Source organism: Thamnophis elegans, chromosome 1 (assembly GCF_009769535.1).
Source record: "Thamnophis elegans isolate rThaEle1 chromosome 1, rThaEle1.pri, whole genome shotgun sequence".
Classification (NCBI taxonomy): domain Eukaryota; kingdom Metazoa; phylum Chordata; class Lepidosauria; order Squamata; family Colubridae; genus Thamnophis; species Thamnophis elegans.
Window position 1 is genome coordinate 77,815,899 of NC_045541.1, and position 25,521 is coordinate 77,841,419.

Here is a 25,521-nt window from a genome sequence, read left to right on the forward strand (position 1 = left end):
GCTAGGCCTGCCTGAGCTGGGTCCACCCCTCCCAAGGGGGGAGTTCTGGACAGAATCTCGTTCCTCTCCAATGGAGGAGCTAGGGGAGTCGGGGTACCCCCACGATGCTTCAGGAGATGGATCCCTAGATGCATAGTTATTCCCAAACAAGAATTCACTTTCCCCGGGGGATTGGGCCTCACGATCAGGGGAAGCTGACTCCCTGCTGCGACGGTCCGGGCTAGGTTCTGGCTGAAGGGGCCTTGAACCCTCCCTGGGATCCACTGTGGCTCTTGGAGAAGACCTTTCAAGTGAGCCTTTGTGCCCTATGCCTTTATTTGCAGAGGGATCCAGCTTGCTGCGTTGCTGGAGGGCCCTGCATTCCTCAGCCATTTCAGGTCCCCAAGAGGCCTGGAATATAGCTGGGTTTGGGATAGGCACACGCTGGCCTTTGCGGTCCAAAAGTGCTGGCAGAATCTCCAGGAGGGAAGGGCCGCCTTGGGGTCGGATTCCTTCCTCCCACCGCCCTCGGTTCCCCGAGACTTAGCTTATTTTCCGGAGGGAGAGACTAGCTGGCTCCCCAGTCTAGTCTCCAGCCTCCCCGCGGCGTTCTGCAGTCGTTGAGGGCTCGCTGAGGCTCCGTTGGCTGGCTGGGCTCTTCTTGCTGTCCTCGCTCCTTGCACGCTCTGAGCTGCTCTGCACAGTGAGTCGGATCGATCCAAAATGGCGGGGGGTGCGCACGCAGCCGCTTCCCGCTCTTTCCAGCCTCAAAAAGCGTGCGAAGACTCCAGCCGTCACTGCTGATGCCGGGCAAAATGGAGCAGGCGAGGGAATCCTAGCAGAGCCTTCCCAGAGCCTTCGCTGGACCTTTCCTCTCCGTGGGACGCCCCTGCTCCGACAGGGAACTTGGTTTACCCCACTCTTTTCTCCAATTGCTAGCCAGCCCCCGCTGTGCAAGCCTTTTCAACCCCCTGCAGTGCTTGCAATTAGCAACAGCAGGGAAACCCGGCAGCCCTTCTCTTAAAGCGACAGAAACCTCAATGGAGGCAAAAGGACAGACCTGATGTAGAAGCGTGATTTCCTTTATCTGAGAAGTTAAACGTGGTCCAAATTGGGAAACTTTTTCCAGCCTTTCTGCTCTTAGACTGGAGCTCTCCCAAAACAGTCCTAGCTCGGGCGGACTGAGTTTTCGAACTGGGCATGTGCAGGCAAAGGGAGGCGTGGTCAACAAAAACATCACTCAGTCCAAGGGCAGATAGGCTGTGTTAACCCAGCATTTGGACTCTCTGAGCAGTGCACTGGAGAAAAATTGTTTTACCACAGTATCCATCCATCCATCCTGTTTATTTTTGTGCTATGTTCTACCATTTCTGAAACTGCCTTTTTGTTGTTGATTTTAGTTTACTGTATTTTACAATATTATATGCCATTTGGGGCATTTTTTCTCAAGAAAGGGAAGATATATATTTTATTATAAAGAAAACTGCTCTGAAAAAAAGACAGTAATTTTATGAAAAAAATTCTTAAAAAGTGCTATTCACAATCTCTCCCTCTACAATTCTAAAATATTAGATTCACACATATGTAAATGTGGCTATAACAATCTTCATCTATAAAGGGTTTTTGAAATATTCATCTGTGCACTGGATTTTTCCAGTATAGATCCTTCAGGCGTTTTGGGTAAAATTCTTTTTGAAATGGCTGCTGCTTCATGTTTTACAATCTGCTTCTGAATTACATTTTTGTGTCCTTTAATGTGTCCACCACTGGCTGGAGACAGCAGTTATGTTAAAAGTATATTTTATCAACATGGAATTCGATTTGTATTTCCCTGGACCAGTTGCAGAATGATTTCTTTTATCCTATGTGTATATTTAGCTGACAGTTAAAATAAGAAGCTAAAAGTTTTAAGATAGGGCTTGATAAAATAGAAAGAAGATGTATCTATCAGAATTGCTTCCAAGCAGAGATGAAAGAAAATGTAAAGAATTGCTTTCTTCTTTCGCTTTTCACAAGCAGTATACAAACATGTATTTTTAGGAATCTCCTTACCAAAGTGAAATCAATAATAAAAAGTTAGATATTATACAAGCCAAAGGGAATACATTTATTATGTATTTTATAATGAATGTTTTCACTGCTTCAACTGAGCTAATGAGTGATGTATATTTAAATACAGTATATTATCTATATTATTATTGAGCATTGAGTACTTATTATCTCTATCCTGTCTTCCTGCTGCCAATCTTTAAGCCGGCTCAATCTAGGCAAACAGCTTCTCCACTGAAGATGCTTATTATATACAGATGGGAACAAGAAGAAAATGTGTCTAGGAAGTTAACTGGGCTAAAGTCCTAAGTGTATTTGGAAATAAGAGCTACTGAACCAAACTGACAACAAAGTAAACATGCAAGAAAATAATTTGGGCGGGGGGGAGAGTGTATATTTACAGTCAAGTATAGAATCAAATAATTTTACAAATGACAAATAATTTTAATTGTCGGTGATTAATTCAGTTCATATTGATTAAGCTTTTTGGTCGCATCTCCTTCCTTGGTTGGAGGGAAAAGATTAAAATATATGTAAATTTTAATATAAACATATTTAGGAGCAGGGGTGATACATATGCAATACACTAGTATAAAGAGCTGCCTCTAAGAGACCTAAGATTGTTGATATACAAACATTTTAGGAGAATGTTTTTAGAGTTATACTCAATCAGTTATCTTATTACTATTCAGAAACAGGATGAATGTGACCTTCAGCTGAACCCCAGCTCAGTTCTTAGTGCTGTTGTACCTGTACATTTTGCCTTACCCCAATTGTGACGAGTAATCATACGTCATGAGGCTGAAACTGTCCACCACTGGAGCCAGCTGATCAAATTCTTTCTTGGTAAACATTCCTAACTCACTAGTTCTGTCAAAGAAAAGAAAAAATGGAAGGATTATTCATTCATTCATTCAATCTCCAGAAATTGTGAATGTGCCAATACTGGAAGTTTTTAAGAAGGGATTGGACAACCATTTGTCTGAAATGGAGTGGAGTGGAATGGAATGGAAGGTTTCCTGCCTGAGCAGGGGGTTGGTCTAAAAGAACTCCAAAGTCCCTTCCAACTCTCCAATGATTCCATTCCATTCCATGACTAATATTCTACAAAAACCAGGTATAAAGTTTCGTCCTAAAGAGCTTAAGTCTAAATAGAGGTTAACTGAAAACAAGAGAGGGAAGAATGAAATAGAGATAGGATTAATCAGGGAAATAAGATGCAGTTTCTTCAATTGCATTGAATTATGAGTAGGAAATGATGCTAAAGGTGAATTTTCAGAAAGGATTTGAAATGTTTGTTAAGCCCATTATGGCAGCTCACAGACAAGAAAAGGACTATATCACAGATTCAGAAAAGGACTCTGATTTTGCCAATGAGCAAAGGGTTAGACTACAGAATCTTGGTTCTGAATATTATGTTTGTCTTTCTTCACTGACAGTGTTACGGTGGGGACCTCCCTGTAGTTTTTGACTTTTTTTTCTTACAAATATTCTTACAGGGTGGATCAAAAGGATGGCTATTTAATATCGGTAGTCTTTAACTTATAATCATAATTATTCCGGAATTATGATTGTAAGACAGTGACGTGCAGTGAGGTTTATGGTTGGTGAGGCAAGCGGGCAAAAGCTGCCCTGCCGCCCTGGTGCTATGTCCAACATAGAGGCGTCCTGCCTCTAGTGACAGTGGCAGGGCTTTTGGATGCCCCGGCACTGTGTCTGCCATAGAAGCGGGATGCCTTTATGTCGGACATAGCAGCAGGGAGGCTTTTGCCTCTAGCGCAGCAGGCAAAAGCCGCCCTGCTGCTCCAGCGCTAGAGACAAAAGCTGCCCTGCTGCTGTGTCCGACATAGAGGCGTCCCGCCTCTATGGCGGACACAATGCCGGGGCGTCCAAATGCCCTGCTGCTGTGTCCGACATAGAGGCGTCCCGCCTCCATGGCGGACACAGTGCCGGGGCGTCCAAAAGCCCTGCCGCTGTGTCCGACATAGAGGCGTCCCTCCCATAAAGATAGACTAAATGAGGCACATGGTTCTCCCGCCTCCTCCTCTAGAGGGCACTTTTTTAGAGGCTTTTTTAAAGAGTTAAGCACTAAGCAGAGTTATCCCCTGTGACTCTGGCAGCAACTACCTCAGCCTTTTTCCTTTTAATTTTAATTTTTGTTTTCATGATGACAGTGGTGAGGCCCTGCCTCCCCTACCTCCCGACTGCACGTCACTGTTGTAAGACATACCAATTCTCAAATGGCTATCATGCGACAGACTTGATTTTTTTTTGCAGCATCATTAAGTGAATCATCAGTCATTAAGCAAATATGTGCTATTAAGTGAATGCCACAATGGTTTTGGGTTTTGTTTTTGTTTTTGCTCTGGAACTCCAATCTCTGGCAAAAACTGACATAAATTGCAGTCGTGTGACCTTGGGATGCTGTAAACAGCTGTAAATATGGGCTGCTCAAAATGGGATCACGTGACTAGTGGGGGCCCAGTTCCCAGAACTCTGAATATAACATGAATACCTTTTTTGGTGTCTCATAACTTTGAACAGTCATTAAGCAACTGGTTATAAGTCAAGGACTATCTGTACTACAAAAATGTCCACCTTGTACCACAATTGTTTGGAAAAGTCTATTTTCAATCCAGGGTCAGATCATTTCATTACATGATTTTTCCCATTAATTCTTCATATGGGTTTGTTTATAAGAACAAGTCTTTTCCTGAGACATCAACCCTAGGAAACACTTGACCTACATGTAATTCCTCAAATACTTGGCTTCTAGTTACCTTGATTAGGAAGGGCATAGGAAGGGCATAGGAAGGGCAAGGAGAAAAAAAACAGACTTCCACATCAATATTGTATATTGTTATATGAACTTTTCAAGGTTTCTTCAAAATAATCTAGCTATGCAAACTTCTGGTAAGATGGTGATAAGGGAGGCTGCATTTTTTATGAGATAGATAAAACTGTCTTGCTTGCTTTTCATTTTTATCCTAGATTTTAAGTACAGTTCAGCCTGCAGCTTTGCTTTGCTTATGCTTCAGAAACATCCCTCTTCCTGTTGTTCCTACCAATTTGCATTTTCTTTTCCATCACAGCCACTTCAATGAGGCAAGTGGGAGTTATGCAGCATAAAGCTGTTTTAATAGTGCTAGAGAAAGTTGCCAAAAGCCAATCTGCAGTGAAGCCTTTAGAAGCAGTATCATTATGTAATCCCCACAAATGATAAATTAGGAGGGGAAGAAGTAGCAATAAGCTAGAAAAAAAAACTTTGTTCTTCCTGATTCCACCTTTAAGGATGAGTAAAGAGTGTCTCATTCCAACTTTGAATGGCTTGGGATGAAATATCTTCCTCTATGTGCAGGCCTTGTTGCTTCTATTTGCTACTTTCCTGTTATGTACCAATAAAGGAGAATATTTTTATTTCAGGATTGAAATGAGGGATCCCTTGGTGCTCTGTGAGCTTCATTGTTTTCTTGAAGAAATTTCATTGCCCAAACTAGATAACATCATCAGTTCTTGTAAATCCTTAGTAAACCCTTATTAGCATTGATGCTGTTACCTAGTTTGGGTAATGAAACATCTGCAAGAAAACAACCAAGCCCAGAAATCACTAAGGACCCTTCAGTTTTTTTTATTCTCTCCCTAAAGATCCTACAGAGAGGTCATTACTACAGGAGACTGTGATAGATTAAGTTTGGTCAGTCCTTGTAGGCACTGAACAAAGGGATGCTCCAATCAATCAAAATTGCAGGATAAATCAACTAAGTATTACAGGCATCTTCCCTACTTCTGGGCTATATGTTATTACGGGTAAATTGCTTAGAGCAGTGTTCCTCAAACTTGGCAACTTGAAGATGTCTTGACTTCAACTCCCTGAATTATCAAGCCAGACATGCTAGTTGGGCAATCTGGGAATCGAAGTCCATACATCTTCAAGTTACCAAGGTTGACAAACACTGCCTTAGAGTCAACCCAAATGATATGACTATTTTGCCTTACTCCAGGATGCAACAAAGCAGTAAACAATATGACTTATGAGATTACACAACCTAAAAAGGTAGTTATCTGGCTAGCCACTCTAAATTTCTCCCCAGATGAAAGATGAAGTAGCAAGAGGGGAACATAATGAAGAGAAGAAGACTTCAGAATCTGCTACTGATCCTCATCCCGATGAACAACACACATACAAGAATGTGCCTTTGCTGACTTCTTATATGTAGGGAGCCAACAGGTAAATGTCAACAAACCTATTTAAGTATGGCAAAAATGAGAAAACTAGAAAAAAAAACCTAGAAACCCAGTGATAAAGTCCTTTGGGACAGAATGTAGTAGAGGCTTGCTAACAACTATAGCTGAAAATGTTTACAAAAATGCTGAATGCAAAGGCATGATAGGCAAAAGTGGAGCAAGGATACCAGCTGAAGGGAATTACCCCAACTTTACGAAGAACTCCAAGATCCACTTCGGTGTAGTGGTTAAAGTATGAGGTTGGAAAGTGGGAGAGTGTGAGATCTCATCCCATCTTATGCATAAAACCAATTGGGTGACCTTGGACCAGTCATTTTGTCTAAGACCTAGAAAGCAGACAATAGCAAGCCACTTCTGAAATGTTGCTGAGAAAACTACAGGGACATGTCCAGGCAACTGCCAGGAGTCAAACATAATTATTATTTTTTAAATATATTTTTATTTTCAAAACAAACATACAAATCCTCCTTCTTTACATACTGTAGAAAGTGTATCAGTTGGTTACAAAAGACTTTTGTGCATCTCTTCCACCGTCATCAAATATAATTCATATTAACTCTAATAACTCGGATATTTATTATATTACCATCATCATACACCCACTTTTATTTGACTATAATTATTTAAACGTCCTTCATCATAAAATATACCAAGATTTAATACATAACCACATACTGGCATTTCATTTACTTATTTATAAAACCCTCCATTAACATTAAATCCTCATATCCTATTCTAGCTAAACATCCATAATATTTAATAACAAAATTTTCTAATCCTCCTTTCCAAATCCCTGTTTACCATTTACATACAATTCCCTTATATTATACCCATACATTTATATAGTTTATTATCATTATCCTTTCTTTATTTAACTATATCCTATATCATAACATTTCCCCCCCAATAATTAAAATTTAGCTGTGTCTAATTTTGTTCTTTTTTATTGTTATTGTTATTAATAACCTTTATATATATAGTCCAAAAGTATTTCTAGCCTTCCCTTCACGGGTAACATTCAATATTCATATCCAATTGAGTCAAACATAATTATTAATTACACTATTAAATATGTAAAGAAGCTGACCAATCAAAAAAGGACAGGGCAAAGGAAAACTCATAAAGAAACTCATAGGAACCTCCGAATACTAAAAAGAACAAAAACATATTAAGAATTCTGAATATCTCAAGCCAGCGGGGGGGAAAAGAAACCTGAAGAAAGTGACATATATTCTTGACAGAGACCGTGAGCCTGAAAAATATAAGCACAATTCTGAGAATAAGGATGCCAGAAGGCCAACCATCAGTCATAAAGGTCATGGCCTGATCCAGAGTTCAAAGATTGATTTAAGAGGGAGAGACATGAAATCTGTTGTGCATTTGATTAGCCACACCATTTTAAGAAAGCAGTCTTTAAACAACAAAAGGAAAAAAAGCCTAAAAGATTTATTACAGAGCCCTGACCTGTCTCTTGCTAATTACACTGTTTTCTTCCCCTTCGGCACCCACAACTAATCACAAATAAGCTAGTGTTCTTTAATTACCCAAAACCAAACTGCTATCTAATTCGATTTGACTCCAAGGCCCATTTCCTCCATTTATTTTTTGTTCTCATTGTCTTACCCATTTTAAGGACATAGCAAAGGTTGGTTATTTAGCTTTAATTTAAAAGCTCGAACATAATTTAAACTGAACAATAGTATCACTTTTTTCACGCAAAAATATTAAGGAGGGTTTTTTTAAAAAAATTGAAGGCTACATTTATTTGTTCAAATATCTTAATATCCAGTGTTTTTCCCCAAAAAAATTCTGTTTATCCACACATCCTCCAACACCTAATACTTTGCCTAATGGAGAGTCAAAGCAAGTGAGGGCATTGGACATTTTGTATAAGCAAAAGCAAGCCACAGTTCTTGCAAAATTAAGGATTTCTTCCTGTAATGGTCCTTCTGATAACCAACAAAATACATTGAAAAGCAATGTTGAAAATCTGACTTTTGTCACAGGCAGTTAGTGTACCTCAGCAGACATTTTCTTATCACCTGCTCATTTCCTGAAAGAAACTGGATAGAATATAGATTTTTAGACTCTCCAGAATCTGGCCTATCTCCCTTTTCCATTCATCTTACTTCTCAGAGTGTCACTACAAAAAATATTCTTCTTGCTAGTTCTCATAATGGTTGTATGAAAGTGGGGAGGAAAATAAAAGCCAAAATATAAAAATATAAAGCAAATGGATGTTATAAAAATGTGAACAATTGACTCATGGAAGCAAAAAATCATTCCATCTGTGTAATGGATTACTCAAATACAATTTTGCTACATCAATTCATTGGGCTAAAAAAGTATGCACAATGATGCTGAACTATAAATATGCCTGAATGATATTTTTCAGTGAGATCAATATATTCTATCCATGAAGAATAAGATGCCAACAAAAATAATTTTATTTCTGATCGAGTTTAATATTCCAACATTTGTTCCAAGACCCAGTCATTTAATATTAAGAGACAACTCTTTTCTACTAAACCAGCCACAAATTAAGAGCAATTTTTCACTGAGAGTTTCACTTGCACCCATCAGTCCTCACAATTGTTCCTTGACATTTGTCACAATTTAAATTGCAAAAACTGTATCAAATAAAGAGTGACAGTTATATTACACGCACCTAAATTCCTAGAATAAAATCAGATGTATTTCTCCAACCTTAACAACATGTACCCACTATAAATATATTGTCATTACTTTGGAATGGACGATGAAAAGAATATACTTTCCATTAATCATGTCTTTGTGTATTATATTATTTTACACAAATTAAAAGATAATACCATTTTTGTAATGTGATCAGCTCTCCTCAGCCATGCAAAGTATTTGGAAACTAAGTAATTCTTCCTTACCTGTTGTATTATAAATTGTGCTAAGTAAAATATAAACATAACTCTGCCACATTCTATTTTCCGTAGATTGAAGAGACACGCTATTTTCAGTAATGCTCAATACATGAATCACAAAAATGGGGAAACTGTGCTCTGTGTATGATTCAGTTTGGCTCAATCTTGCTCCAAGTGATCATTTAAACAGCAAATTGCTTCATATGCTGTTTCTCTGACCTTAAATGTCTAGAATCCCTTTAAGTCAACAACAATAAAGAGTTGTCTAGTCAAGTTAAGGAATGTGATCTGTAAAGGGATTGACAAGGCAGTCTTTAATAGAATTTCTAAAGATTTGCTGGACATACCGTGTTTCCCCGAAAATACGACATGTTCTTATAATAAGGCTATGCCACATTTTTCTGGTGGGCAAAAATATAAGCCCTCCCCTGCAAATAAGCCCCCTGGACAATCCCCCACCTCCGCCCAGGTAGAGCACCGCTCACCAACCTAGCAGTATCCTGAAGGTGCCAAGCCACGGGAACCGGGGTGGGAGGCAAAGGTGGTCATGTTGCTTGGCGCCTTTAGAATACCGCTAGGTTGGTGAGCAGTGCTGTGCCCAGCTGAAGAGGGGGCGTTGCCGGGTAGCTGCTCTCTTCCAAGCGGGCTCCCAACGAGCCAGGCACAGCCTCATGGGCGAGTGGCTGTGTTGCACTGTCACAGCAGCACAACACAACTGCCATGAAGCAACCATGCTCATGAGCAGCCACCCGGCAAACCCCCTTTCCAACTGGGCACAGCGCCATTCACTGACCTAGGGGTATCGTCAAACCGCGGGAGTGCCTGTTCGCTGCCGCTTGGCGCTTTTGAAATGCCAGTTAATGGCACTCTGCATGACTGGAGAGGGGGGTTGAATGAGCAGCTGTTCAGCTCCCACTCACGTGTCTCCCAGCCTCATGATGCCCTGGCCCAGCTCTCTCTGCAGAGCCTGGGCACCTCTGTTGCCGCTGCTGCTGCATGGCTTTTTTGGCGGCATCCAAACTGCATCTTCCAGCAATGGCCACTCTGGGCGTATGCTCTATGGTGGGCCAGCTGCCAGCAGAGCATACAACCATAGAATGTACACCCAGAGCAGCCACTGCTGGAAGACTCAGTTTGTAAGCCACCGAAAAAGCCATGCTGGCATGGCTGCGGTGGCAGCAGCGGAGGTGCCCTGGCTCTGCAGGGAGAGCTGGGCCAGGGAATCGTGAGGCTGGGAGGTGCGTGAGTGGGAGCAGAACAGCCGCTCATGCAACCCCCCTTTCCAGCCATGCAGAATGCCTTTCACTGGCATTTCGAAGGCGCCAAGCCACGGGAGCTGGGCGGCGGCGAACAGGCGCTCACGCAGCTTGCTGATACCCCTAGGTCAGTGAATGGTGCTGTGCCTGGCTTGAAAGGGGGTTTGCCGGGTGGCTGCTCGTGAGCGTGGTTGCTTCATGGCTGTTGTGTTGCGCTGCTGCGACAGCACAACACAGTCATTCGCCCGAGGCTGTGCCGGCTCTTTGGGAGCCTGCTCGGAAGAGAGCAGCCGCCCGGCAACCTCAAAACAATAAACCTTCCCCTCATAATAAGGCCCAAGCCATATTTTGTGGGTAAAAAGAAAATAAGACAGACCCTGTCTTATATTCGGGGAAACATGGTGGTAACTACAGTACATTGGAGGTGTATCAAAAGTAATACTGTGTCCCAACAATAATAATGTTTGATAAAACTGTCTTTATTTATCCAATTTCCTTCTAGAGCCATCCAAGTTAGTGGCCATTAGCATGTGTTGTGGTTAATGAATTCCACTATTTATGTGCTGAGAAATATTAATTTTCCAATTAGTTAATTAAATAACTTCACTCCACTCTTAGAGTTTTGAGAAAGAGAAAAATGCCTATTCATTTCCTTTATGCTGTACATAATTTAATATGTTCCAATCATGGCTCTCCTCAATTACCTTTTTATCTAAGTCAGTGCCTTTTATTACCTTAACCTAGTTCCCTAGCTGATTAGTGTCCAGTAACATCCTGGCAAGTCTACCATGAATTCTATCCAAATTGTACTAGAATGCTAAGTACCACTTATATTGGATGCTTTTACATCTCAAAATAATTTAGGACTAATTTATTATAAGGTTCTCTTGTATCTTGCCAACGTTTTAAGTCTGTCTAGACCAGGGGTCCCCAAACTCTTTAGTTCATCAATCCCTTCATGAGGTTTGAGATTGTTCTTCAATTCCCACATTACTTTAATTAGTAGTACTAGAAATAAATAATAGTATTAACCTTAGGTAGTCCCAATAATTATCTAAATTATTGAGGAATGAAGATCTAGATCAGTGTTGGTGAACATTTTCAGCACTGAATGCCGAAACAGGAGCACCGGAAACCAGAAGAGCAGCTTCCTGGCATGCCTGAGCGGGAATGCCAGAAACCAGAAGAACTGAGCTTCTGTTTCTGCCATGCACAGGCTCCCATTCACCTAATCTTCCGGTTCCTGGCACGCATGCATGTGCGAAGACTAGCACGCCGAAAACCGGAAGAGCAACGGGCGATGACTGGTGTGCCAATAGAGATAACTGTGTGCCACTTCTGGCACATGTGCCACAGGTTCACCATCATTGGTCTAGAGCAAGGGTCCACAACCCCTGGGGCTGTGGTCCATTACCGGGTCACAGCCCATTCAGAACTGGAGCCTGAAAAGTTTCAGGCAAGTGGGCGCTTGTGCTCGGGTGAGAGGCAGGTACTTGTGCACAAAGCTCCCCTCGTACAAGTGCTACCTACTTGCACTTGCACATGAAACTCCAAACACATGAGCGGCAGGCACCAGTCACTTGCATGGAACCGTCCTCTCTCCCTCTCTCACACCCGGTCACCAAGCCGGAAAAGTTGGGGACCGCTGATCTAGCTGCATAGTCTACATGTCTATAATCAAGGTTCCTAACATGGGAAAACATAGGATTTCTTTCAATAGTGGCACTATCTTAGGTTTTTTTTTAAACTAAGTCACAACAAGTCACATGACAATTTTATAATATTTTGCTTTACAAATGCAAGGAAAATATCCTGCATATCTTAATTACATCTCTTCATATGCTGGTAAGAACAAAAGGCATGAAGCAATCACTGTTTCTTATCTCTACAAAATTTCATATAACTGGCTAAACAACCCGTATGGAACAATAACAATTTGCTAAGGTTGTTTTTTTTTTTTTTTTAATTATGACTATTTTCCAACAAGTTGCTTTTGACTCCTAACAACCATATGGATCAGTGGTATCAAAGTCAAGCTCCTGGGGCCGGATACAGCCCGAGGGATGCTTAGATTTGGCCCATGGGGCTGCCCTGGAAGCAGTAAAGGACTGGCCCGCAGTGCCTCCGCCAGACTGCATATGGCCCTCCCAAGCTCCATTTTCAGGAGGGTTGCAGGAGGCCGTCGCAGCTGAAAACAGAGCTCGGGAGCCTGTTTTCGTTGGCAGAGAGCGCTTGGCCCACCACAGGTGCCCCCGACATGAGTGACGTCAAACTGACAACGCCCCTCCTGACCACACACACCCCTGCTTCCCCCAAAGGTCAAACACAACCCTGATGTGGCCTTCAATGAAATCAAGTTTGACACTCCTGATATAAATTCTCTCCATGGTGATTTGTCCCTAACTTCAGATCACCCAACTGTGCACATATTGCACTATAAATCGAGTCAATCAATCTTTGTTGCATCTGTATGCACATAGATACTTTTTATCTCCAGGCTGTTCAGATGAAGACAAAAAAACCTATCTTCTACTAGACATAAAATGAAAACTGAAACAAATTCCTAGATCAAGGTTTAGATGGCAAACTATCTTAAAGATACATTTGATATACATTAGCTTATTATCTCCATTGCAAATTTACTCTTAAGTCAAATTGCTAACTTTTCTTTATATCTGATGCCAACGCTTCAGTGGTAACCTGCACATAGTCTCTTCCCAAGAAACATTGGCTGCTTGAATGAACACACTTTGAATTATTCTTTAATTGTAAGTACAACCATACTTTCTATATTAAATTTAATCTGAACATCATCATAGATTTGTAAGTACTTTTTTCTTTTCAATGATAGCTAAAAGATCGGCTACAATGATTTAATTTAAAAAACTCTGCAGTCATGTTTTGATAAGACAGTGTATTTCCTGAACTAGACAGAGGTGCGGAGATTTCTTGTCCCTGGAAAACAACTTGATGATTTGCAGCCAGCTGGCATTTAGCTACACTAATAAAACTAATTGCTTTATGGTGGCTCATAAGAGATGGCAAGGCACAGCAGCTCCCTAAAACTGCGATGACCTGAAAGGAAACATTAAAAGCAGCCAACTGTTTAGTATTCGTGTCAGGTAGAACTGGATATGGCTCATGGATGAATATGAGGATTCTGACATCATTTTGTTATACAAATAAATATGAACCATTAGCACACTTCTGGGAAAGAATATGCAGCCATTCTTCATGCAATGGCCAGGTTAAATTGGTCACTTTCATTGGTGTCCCCTGCAGCAGAAGAGTAAATTGCCAAGGACAGATGAACATCTGAAAGCCCTTGAGACACAAGCAATAGTTACAGTAGAAAACATTACTGGAATACAAAAATGAGTTGGTGCACCACACCTTTGCTGTGAACAATGTGGGAAAAACTACCCAAAAGCTACATCCTTAGAGTGTTGTAGCACACTTTCTTTGAAGACGGACTTCTTTTCACATATGAACAGGGAAAGCTGCGATCACTAAACATGGTAAGCCTGGGGTGTATATCTATGCCTTTTTCACTATGCATTATAGAAAATGAAATATTGTGTTCAATATATATACATATATATATATGTATACATATAACAAACAGCACCAAAAAGCAGCAATAGTGATGGAAATATTCCTATTGAAAGCAATATTCCTCAAAGAAGCATAACAATCACAACCGAGAAACTCACATATTGGGTACTAGGGCTGGAACTGGGGCTCTCTGCATTGCCACACAGAAACCTACAAAAGATACTAAAAGATTCTTGTTCCGCTGTTTTCTACACCCTAGCTAACTGAAAAATCCAAAATGTAATTCACTTTTATCTCCCCTCCCTCAAATCTTAAGAACTAAAGAATAGAATAGAATAGAATAGAATAGAATAGAATAGAATTCTTTATTGGCCAAGTGTGATTGGGCATACAAGGAATTTGTCTTTGGTGCATATTCTCTCAGTGTAGATAAAAAGACAAGATATATTCATCAAGAATCATAAGGTACAATACTTAATGATAGTCATAGGGTACAAATAAGCAATCAGGAAACAATCAATTTCAATATAAATGATAAGGATACAAGCAACAAAGTTACAGTCCTGCAATCGTAAGTGGGAGGGGATGGGTGATAGGAACAATGAGAAGACTAATAGTAATAGTAATGCAATAAAGCTGATTCATAGCTGCATGAAGCAAGCACTGAGGTACACTTCATGAACGATATTATTCACCTTTACTACCAAAATCAATCTGGCAACAAAAAGAAAGCTACAGTCCAGAATGGCATGCATAAGAAAGTCTAAAACAAACAACTTTTGACCCTTCTTATAATGGCTCTATTAAAATAATATTATCAATAGGAAGCACTATATGAGATTTTACATGCCAACATTTTAAAGACGACTTTCTGTGAATAATGGAGAAGTTGATTCTTCATTAGATCAGCACTTTTAAGAACTTGTATTAATCATGTAGTCCCCTTCCTATACTTGACTAAATCAATTAGCAATTGCTGCCTTTTAAGTATGCAATATATCTCTCTTGAACCATTCTCCCTTTGTAATTTTCTGCATCAATTTAATAGGACTATGCTTTTGAGTTTGAAGGAAAAGGGGCGTTTTGGGCATACACATAAGCACTCCTACACTATATACCACCCAGTGCTTAAAGCAACCATGGCTTTCTACATATCAACAGCAGCTATATTATTACAGTTATTATTTATTATATGTGGATAATCTACATTTAAATTTGCAATCTAAGACTGACTGACTGAACCGGTTGGGCAGAAGCTCGGAAAAAGTATTCCTGACCACAGCTGCCACCTGCTTATTGAGCAGAAACTGTGAATCCAAGAAGACCCTCCCCAAATTGTGCACCATCCTTGAAGGGGGAAATGCAACCCCAACCAAGGTCAAAGTTGGAATATCCCTGAACTGGCAGTCTAAAAACCCACAATCACTTAGTCTTGGTAGGATTAAGTCAGAGGCAGTTCCTCCTCATCCAAAAACCATGCAGCCTCCAGACATTAGGGCAAAACCTTGTCAGCCTCACTTGGAGCTGAAAGATATAATTGGGTATCATCATGGTACTCATATAGCACACCCCAAAGCAGCAGATGACCTCACCAAGTAGTTTCACATAGATGTTGAAAAGGGGGGGGGGTGATGGCAGTGGACAGTATAGAACTCCGAGATATCCCATGAATGAACAAGGGGCATGGGGAATTCTCTCTCTCTACCAACCAACACTGACTGAAGCCAGCCCTGGAGAAAGGAAGACAAGCACTGTAACCGAAACACAGCCCCAGAAAAAGATGTGGCTAACTGGTGTTGCACCAGCAGCCACACACGCATGCACACACACACACACACCCCGAAGCAACCTTGTCCTTTCAAGGCTTAAGCATTGCACAGCCCCACGGGATAACATTTCCTAAGCAAACAAAAAACCTCAAATAGACTCCAACTGATAAAAGATGTTTAAGACTACAATCCTACACATGCTTTCATATGAGTACATTTCTCTTGCTATAACCCAAGGAAACTGCTTGTGTAGGATATGTACGGTAGTTCGTATAACTGTAATTTCAAAATAGCTTCCTTCATGTTCTATGACAGCAGGACCATCATTCAGGATAGAAAGAATAAGACAAGATACTTTAGTATAGCCAAATGATAGTGCAGAGAGAAAATTCTTAAAATACACAAAATCAGAAGTGAAAACATTACAATTTTCTGATGTAGCAAAAACCAAAAAAGAAATACACATTGCCATGGATTGGCACCGTTGCGGCATGCCAGAAATTGGGCCGAGCAAACAAGCAAAGCCCCATCCATGGGATGCAGGCAGCATGTGAAACCACACCCCCTCCAGTTTGCAGAAAAACCTCTTTCCATGGAACTGGTCCTTGGTGCCCAAAAGGTTGGGGGCTGCTGCTGTATGGCATTCTTAAAACTACAACCCTGTCTGATCCCACAACTGTGTATGTTCAGGTGTACTGCAAGCAGAAATAAGCTATCAAGCCACACATATCCACCTTTGGTAGTTACTGCAGCAAAGTCTGAGAGCAATACTACTATCAATTCTCATCATCCAGAAATATTCAGATGGGATCAGTCTCATTTTACGACTGACTTTGGAGACCAGGAGCACTTTAAAATAGTCTCCCAACCTTCAGTTTTCACTTCTAAGTTTGTGCTAAAAAGGGCCAATGCCCACCCCACCTCCGCAGCATATAGGCACACTGAGTTCCTAGCATAAAACCACTGATCCTTAAAGCCATTGTGAAATTCTTGAGTCCTGCCTGGATTGCCTAACTTCCTTCATTGTTCAATTCCAAATGGGAATAATCCTGTAAAAAAAAAAAAAAAACCTCTAATTACCTTTACAGATCTTGACAAAGGAGCTTTCTTTCTTTTCATTTTTATTTTTATTTTAAGCTACTCATTCATATGGATCTGTCTGGATAAAGATCTCCCCAAGAGTTGCAGGACATCAGCAGCTGTGGCTCAATTGTAGCTTAGCTAGGGAGAAGTTGCTGTACACCAGAAGTGGGCTAGTAAGCACAGTTGCAATATTCAGCACATTTTGGGGGCTAGTAAGCACAGCTGAAATATTCAGCACATTGAAGGCACTTGCACAAAATGGGTATCATGGGAAGGCTTGCTTATTTAAGTCATTAACTGTCATGCCAAGTGCAACCAGTAACAAAACATTCATTTACCAGAATGCAAGGTAGAATGCAAAGAAAGTTTTGCATTCATGCAGACATGCAGGTAGTTCTTAAACCTACCACTGCAACTGAGCCCCACCTTTCTGTTTGCAAAGCAAGACAGTTGTTAAGTGAATTTTGCCCCCATTTTACAATCTTTTGTGCCATAGCCGTTAAATGAATCACCTCTGTTATTACATTAGGAACACAAGTATTGTGAATCTGGCTTTCCCATTGACTTTGCTTGTCAGAAGGTTGCAAAGGTGATCAAACGACCTTGGCACAATGCAACCGGCTTAAATACATGCTATTTTCCAAGCATCCAAATTATGACCATGTGACCCCGAGGATGCTTGAACAGTTATAAGTGTGAAAAATGATTGGCATGGGGTTGGACTAGATGACCTGTAAGGCAGTGTTTTTCAACCACTGTGCCGTGGCACACTAGTGTGCCGTGACATAGTGTAAGGTGTGCCGTGGGAGAATTACTTTATATATAGTCAATATAGGCACAGAGTTAAATTTTTAAACATTTTCTAATGGTGGTGTGCCTCGTGATTTTTTTCATGAAAAAAGTGTGCCTTTGCACAAAAAAGGTTGAAAAACACTGCTATAAGGTACCTCCCAACTCTGTTATTCTGAGTTTGACACAGTGCCATTGTAACTTTGAACAGTTACTAAACTAATGGTTCTAAGTCAAGGATTGCATGTAAACCATTTTAATTACAAACATAATTAGGAAGCCTAGGTACAGTATGCAACTTGAATGATGACACTAGTTAGCTATGACAGTACTGGGCTAGCTGAGCCAATGATTTAATTGAAAGAGGGGAGGGAGGGAGGAAGCACAGCTCAAGACTGAAAGGATTTTTGTTCATCTGCTTTCCAAAGCCATCAACAGACAAGGCTGCAACATCTCATTAAGCTAAGAAATCAGAACAATCTGATAAGGATTATTTGTTGAAACTGCAGAGTTTCAATCTGCTTTCTTCAAAGTTGGGGTGTACAAACAAATGTCCTTTTAAGTTATAGCAATATTTATCTTAGATTGTCATTTTTTTTAGCGTGTGTTTTCTCATCTTGAAAGGGCTTACTATACCTCACCTATTTCTATGCTTTGCATAGTGTTGCTTCTCCCCAAAGAGAATAACAATACAGATAAGCACATATGTCACACTTATTTTAGAAGGAAGGAAGGAAGGAAGGAAGGAAGGAAGGAAGGAAGAAGAAAAAATGGACAGCTTTTGTCAATCAATAATCCCTCTAAAATACTTTCTATAAAGAGTAAATTTTGAAGTCAGGTACACAGGTACACTTTCATGATTTCACGCTGACTCAATAACAGCCTTTGAAATGAATCAGTTTACAAGCAATCTACAATGACAGCAACAAAACTGAGCTCAAGATTCTTTGGACAAACCATATAAAAAGGCTCTTCATGACATCTTTGTATGTAAGCTCTGCTGACAGCAGAACGTTGGGCTCAATAAGCCTTCTCTAAGTTTAGCAAAGCTCTTATGATATCAGCTGCTCCGACCAATTAAGGCAGGCAAAATGGAAAAGTTACTATGTCTGTCCTGTTCAAACCCACTACAGCTAGGAACAGTATGTTGCATGTAACTAAAAGGAGAGAATGAAACGAGGCATAAATTATTAAATCTTCATGAAAAACAACACTGACTTCTAAGGAAGTCTCCAAAGAAATTGCTGCCAGTAGCTTTTACCTACAGGCTTTGGGTTGGAATTTTTTTTTAGATTTTTAAAATTTCACCTTTATTATTTTTATAAATAACTCAAGGCAGCGAACATGCCTAATATTCCTTCCTCCTTCTATTTTCCCTACAACAACAATCCTGTGAGGCGAGTTGGGCTTAAAAGAGATTGACTGGCTCAAAGTCACCCAGCCAGCTTTTATCCCTAAGGCAGAATTAGTTTCCTGGTCTCTAGCTTGATACCTCAATCACTAAGTCTAACTTGTTCTTTAGGATCCTTATTTTACAGGTAGTCCTCGACTTAAGACCACAATTGAGCCCAACGTTTCTGTTGTTAAGCAAGACATTTGTTAAGTGAGTTTTGCCCTAGTATATAACTTTTCTTGCCACCGTTGTTAAATGAATGAACTTGAATTTTGATATGATCATGGGGATGCTTTAAAGGTTGTTAAGTGTGAAAAATGGTGATAAATCACATTTTTCAGTGCTATTGTAACTTTGAACGGTCACTAAATGAACTGTTATAAGTTGAGGATTACCCGTATTTGCAAGCTTTCCCCATGATATCTACGAACCAAAGGAAGTTTTTATCACATGCATTTTCTGGTAGGTAAGGAATAACAGCAGGTTATGACATCACTTTTAATAATCCAGCAAATATTTGTAGATTACTGTTCAGCTGTATGTAAATTCTCTCTGATAAAAAATATCTATCAAAGGAAAACCAGAAGCCTATCTTCAATTGAGATAATGCCTGTGACATAATACCTGAGGACCGGTAATGTCCTTATTTCTTAATAAACAAGTAAACATTGCTTGAGCATCTGTATTCATGTTTCCTAAAATTGCTGGGATTAGTTGTAAACCATCAGAGAAAGCTCTGTTTCACTCCTCCAGGTCTTTCTCTGGATAAAGTACTGCTGTGTTAACTACTCAGCATTTCCTCCAGGATATATTTACTTACCTACTATGTAAATACTGTATATATGTGTGTATTTAAATCAAGGGAACTCTTGATTGAATAGATTAAAATGAGAAAAGAAATGCTTTTTAAAAATCAAATGGGATTTTACAATGGATAGCACCATCTTGTTTCCCCGAAAATAAGACTTCCCCGGATAATAAGCCAAATTGGGCTTTTGAGTGCATGTGGTAAAATAAGCCCTCCCCTGAAAATAAGCTGTCCCCAAAAATATTTCAACACAACAGCAGTCATAAGGTGATCACGCTTGCCACCTCCTGCACCTTAAAAAATAAGACCTCCCTGAAAATAAGGCCAAGTGCTTATTTCAGGGGTCAAAAGAAAATAAGACCCTGTCTTATTTTTGGGGAAACATGGTATGTTATACAAGTATAAAATAGCAAATGGGATGCACAAAACGATTTATTGTGTAACAAAGACTATTTAACCAAGAACCAGTAAATTAAGGGTATATAGTGCACGAGACCATTCAGAAAATATAGTCTGTACAGAAAAGCAGCTTACAGAGAAACATACTTTTTGATTACTTTCAACTAGAAACTGAATCAGAAGGCATTTTGAGCAGGTTCAATAAAAAGGTTCTTTATTGGATGATTGATCTCTACAATCAGAACTCTGCCAGAATGCAAACTTTTTACATTCAGCAAAATGGTGTCAAATATTAAATCATCATGAGATGTGCTGGCATCCATCAACCATCTATCAAAATGTGCAATAAAGGTGGGATGCTTTGGAATGAAATGCTCTGAACAAGTTCCCCCACCCCTTTCCAGAAGCTAAGTGTTTTCATTCTGGAGAGTTCAGTGAAGGAATTTTACAGATGTCATTACTCAGTAAAGTCAGAAGTATCTATCACTTCACTTTATCTTAACCAGACAAAAAGTGTGTTTTGACGGAAAAGAATATATTCAATTACAAAAGCTCAACTGTAATTTAGTTTCCAACACATATTCTGTGGATGTCTACCCCACAGTTAGAAGATAAATCTGCTCTTAAAATTATGTATCCTTGAAAATGCAGACCGAATCCTGTTGAAGACACGTCAAGGGGTTAAAGGCTCTGACAGCCCTCAAGAGGAGACAAATTTGTTTCTCTCACAATATTGAAGGAAGATCTTGGGTAATAAAGTGACTCTGTACTTATGGAAACATGTGCTTTTTTAAAAAAACATTGAAATAAAATGCAATGAGTTTCATTCTTATTTTCTATTAAGTCGATTCAAGTTCAGTTCCATGTCAGTTTGTCAATTTAGTTATTACAATATTCAGAAAATGGGAATATGATTTAAAGTTTAGACTGTAGCTAGCCTTAAACTGGCGGGTGAAAGAGAAGGAAGAGAAACTGGAAATGCCTCTTTTTAAAGTAGAAAATGGGGTTTACTGTGCATACATGTATGCAGCAAGCCTTGAAATCAATACATAGACACAAAATTCAAGTAAACTGGCCTTATTTGCGAAGAGGGGTTTCTTTTAGTGCGGGTAATGTTTTTTCAAATTCAAAATTCAATTGAATAGGAATCGAACTAAAATCCCATTGCCTGCCCACCAAACTGAATCAAACTGAATAGCAATAGCACTTATATAGCGCTTTACAGCCCTCCTTAAACTGTGTGCAGTCAGCATATTGCCCCCAACACTCTGGGTCTCCATTTTACCCACCTCAGAAGGATGGAAGGCTGAGTCAACCTTGAGCCTGGTGGGATTTGAACTGCCAAATTGCAAGTAGCCAGCAGTCACCAGAAGTAGCCTGCATTACTGTACTCTAACCACTGAAGCTCATGAATAGCAATAGCAATAGCAATAGCAGTAGACTTATATACCGCTTCATAGGGCTTTCAGCCCTCTCTAAGCGGTTTACAGAGAGTCAGCATATTGCCCCCAACAATCCGGGTCCTCATTTTACCCATCTCGGAAGGATGGAAGGCTGAGTCAACCCTGAGCCGGTGAGATTTGAACCGCTGAACTGCTGATCTAGCAGTAGCCTGCAGTGCTGCATTTAACCACTGCGCCACCCAAAACAACCATCTTAAACTAAAACAAACTGGAGGTGGGGCAATGGAGATTGTTCTCATGAATATTTCCCACCAGTATCCACCACTCCAGTATAACCCATAGCCCAGGTGTTCCTTGTAACAATTCCTTTTACTACAGCAGCTGGTTTAGTCACAACAGCAGATTTCGAGTGGCTCCCTCTAACTCTGTTGGCCTTCTATGCATACTATTTCTCATGAAAACTCTTATCACCCTAAACTAGTAGCAGTGGAGATGTGTGACGAGTCCCTCCTACTAGAAATGTTAACACCCCAGTTGCAAGAGATGAGACAACTGTGACAATTAAACAGATTGTAACATTCAAAATACTTTTACTTGGAACAACTTTTATCCGGAAACCATTTTGCAGCTTTCTAATAAATATACAGAATGTATTCTCCAGTTTATTACAGGTAACCCTCGATCCAAATATTCTGATTTTCTTAGTTTGCATTTGGTGAAAAGCATTGCATGGTATTTTAAAATCTATAATATAGATGTCTTAAACTTTAAGACAACAATTTTGCTACTTAACAAAGCTCCCTAAAACATACAAAATAATTCATCTTATCACTAGAGAAATATCATGTCACTACCCAGACTCTTTGTAGTCTTCAAGCAATGCATGAAACTATAGTTTGGCCTCTAGATGATAACTGTTTCCTACCCATGAAACCTAAGTTTTAAAAGTATAAAGTAAACAACTTCAACAACAGAGTAAAATGAAAAATTAGTTAAATTCAACACTCTTCTACAAATCAAGGTTTTCAGAATAAGATAACCATCTTATCTTTGGTAAGATGATATGAAAAGGGGATAGGCTATTGCTGCATTAACAAATGCAGCCCAATACTTGGGGTTGGACTGGAATGGGAGAAATTAATCTTCAGTGGTATCTCAAAATAGATAAGCAAAAGTAAAGCAATTAAGAACAGCTAATTAAATCCAAGGTAGAGTAAAGACAAGATAGTCTAGTTACCTCCTTGTTGGGCTGGGAGTTTGTGCAGATCAATACGAAACTAATCTGTGTCACAGAGCATTCATTTTCTAATTATGCATCCTCAATTTCGCAGTCCAGGATTGTAGTGGTGGTATCTATTTAATTCTGCAGGTACTTATGAGTATTCATAAAAGTATGCTTCCGCCTGACCATGCCACTCCATTTTCTGGGGCCTGTTGTACATCTCCCTGACATTCCCAGTGGTTTTGTCCCAACCCAACTCTTTGCAGCATCTTCCTGCTGCTGCCACACACGGTCTGATCTTTCCCGTGCCTTCCTGCTTGCATCTGCATTTCCCCAATCTCCTACCACCGTCTCTCCTTCAATATGGCAGATACCTCTCCTCTTATCTTTCCAGTACTTTCACCACAGTTGCCTGTTGTGGCCCAGCAGGAGCTGTTGGAGCTGCCGACAGACTCCAATAGCGAGGGACCCTATGAGTCATCTCTGGACGATGTGGAGGACCCTGGGTGGGGTTCAGACTCCGAGCAGGGACCAGAGAGGCTGGTTGGCCACCAGGAGGCACCTGAGGCATGGAGCAGTGGGGAGGAGCAAAGGGAGTTGGTCCCGGAAGCCAGGCAGAGAAGGGCGGATAAGCGCAGGCAGCAATTATGGAGACATAGAAGATAATCAGGCCCAGGTGGTTGTGATTTGGCTCCTCCCAAGAGAGTATATAAGAAGAGACTTTGGGAGGAGATCTTTTGCAGGACACAACCGTTTTAGTAAGCTGGAGAAGCTCTTGTGTGTATCTCTTATATGTGGGAGTCTGGGTTGCTGCCAAAGTCTTGTCTGTGAGTAATTACTGTGAATAAAGCATGGCTAACAGTAACCTTGTGTCGGCGTGACTCACCGTACGGAGGGGGGTCAGAACAGTTGCCTACCTCTCACAAGCTTCCCTGTACTTTCCATCAGCTCACAAATCTCCCCTAGACTTCTTTAACGCTCCCAGAAAGAGTAAACATAAGTGACATTTTTGGTATTTCAGGGAGATGCCGAGAGTTAAACTTTATCTGGTACATCCTCAGTTCATTTAATTGAAGTTTGTTAACTGAATTATATATATACTGTATAAACATATGATAAAAAAAATGTTTTCAGGTGAATGCTGCTGCTCTCAGATTCCAGTTTCACAAATTGCAACATTTCACTTAAAAGAGAAATAAAATATCCTTATTCTATTAGCTTATTTGAACAAATTATTGAGATTCCATTCATTAAAAATATGTTTACTTTAAGAAAAAGACAAGGGATTTAGAGCATAGTATAAAAATATAATCCAGCTACTATATTTAGAAAGTCAAATTTCAGAAAACCCAGTAAAGGAAAATAATCATTATTTTTTAAAAATATATATATAAATATATATGTAATACAAAAATTTTAAGAACAGACTGCTGGACCATATCAAAAGTCTATTTTGCCAGTCCCCTCTCCCCCACAATGGCATTTTGATACTTACAGGACCAAGCAAAACTTGAGCACAACACCAATTTTCTGAACATCGCTGAGGCATGGTTATAAAGATCTAAATTCCATATTTCGGTAGAAACATTAAATCTGAGGCAGTAGGAAGCTTAAATTTTGATTACAACTATCTGACACTGTGGCTTTCACGTCATTCCACAGTGATCCAAACTGTTGGAAAATAATTTAAGGACTAAGGACTTTTATAGGAAGAAACCTTCTATAACAAAGAACGTTGCAAAAGAATCAAATCAAATCAAACCTTTATTATGGCCAGAAGAGAATATCAATAGACACATCTCCCAAGTTGTTTTAAGAAAACTGGCAGCCTGTAGTTGACAAAACAGACTTAAATCCTACACTGTTATTTGCAATCTATCCTAGTGCAAAAATCAATTTGAGCTCCTATTGCTTTTTTTATGTTTGATTTTCTACTTTGGTAGCGAGCAGAAAAGAAAATCTGAATTAGTTTCTCTCCCTATATTTGAGGTCAGATATTGCTACTGGTTTTATTTTATTTTGAAAAAGCACTATCTTTTAAAAATGCTTTATTTTTATGCTCTTTTTTTTGCTCAAAATGTTATTCATTTTTATTGGACTTGCATAAAAGAGCACAGGGGGAGAAGGCAGGATTTCTAAAATCCGTAAAAGCTACAAAGATCTTGCTTTCCCACAACCATGGGGTGATGATGGGGAAAAGGTTGGATTCCCAGTTTGTTTAAATATGTGGGTAGGTGCCCCGGGAAGGTTCTACTTCATTCATTTTTATTTTTTTACTGTGTTTATTGATTTATTACTGCCTGATAGCCACCCAGGATTATATTACCTAAAATGACTGGTTATATAAATCTTTAAAGAAAATATGTATAATATATATGATGGAGTTTTCCTTACGCCAAATACCAAATTATCACTAGCACTAAGATCTCTTATGAATTTCTACCTGGAAAATTCCATCCACGATGTTGAATTTAAATATCTGTTCTATTCTGTGTAGCCAAAATAACAACATGGCTAATATCTATCAATGAGGTTCTGTTCTAGATCACAGAATCTTTTTTCATGCTTAAGTTTCTTGAAACTTTCCCCACAATTTAAATCAATAAATGGAAGAAAGTATTTGGGGGATGTAGGTTTTTACTTATGATCGATCTCTACTGATTAGGGAGTGAAATTC

At 39.8% G+C, this 25,521-nt stretch overlaps 1 protein-coding gene across 10 annotated transcripts in view; it reads right to left on the reverse strand.

The window, feature by feature from the left end:
• CHID1 (chitinase domain containing 1) overlaps window positions 1-25,521 on the reverse strand; it is a 135,550-nt gene that overhangs the window by 69,209 nt on the left and 40,820 nt on the right. For all 10 annotated transcript variants that reach the window (XM_032221630.1, XM_032221596.1, XM_032221571.1 and 7 more), the window contains exon 9: window positions 2,797-2,898. In XM_032221630.1, the coding sequence (XP_032077521.1) occupies window positions 2,797-2,898 (102 nt within the window). The remainder of the gene's footprint in view (window positions 1-2,796; window positions 2,899-25,521) is intronic.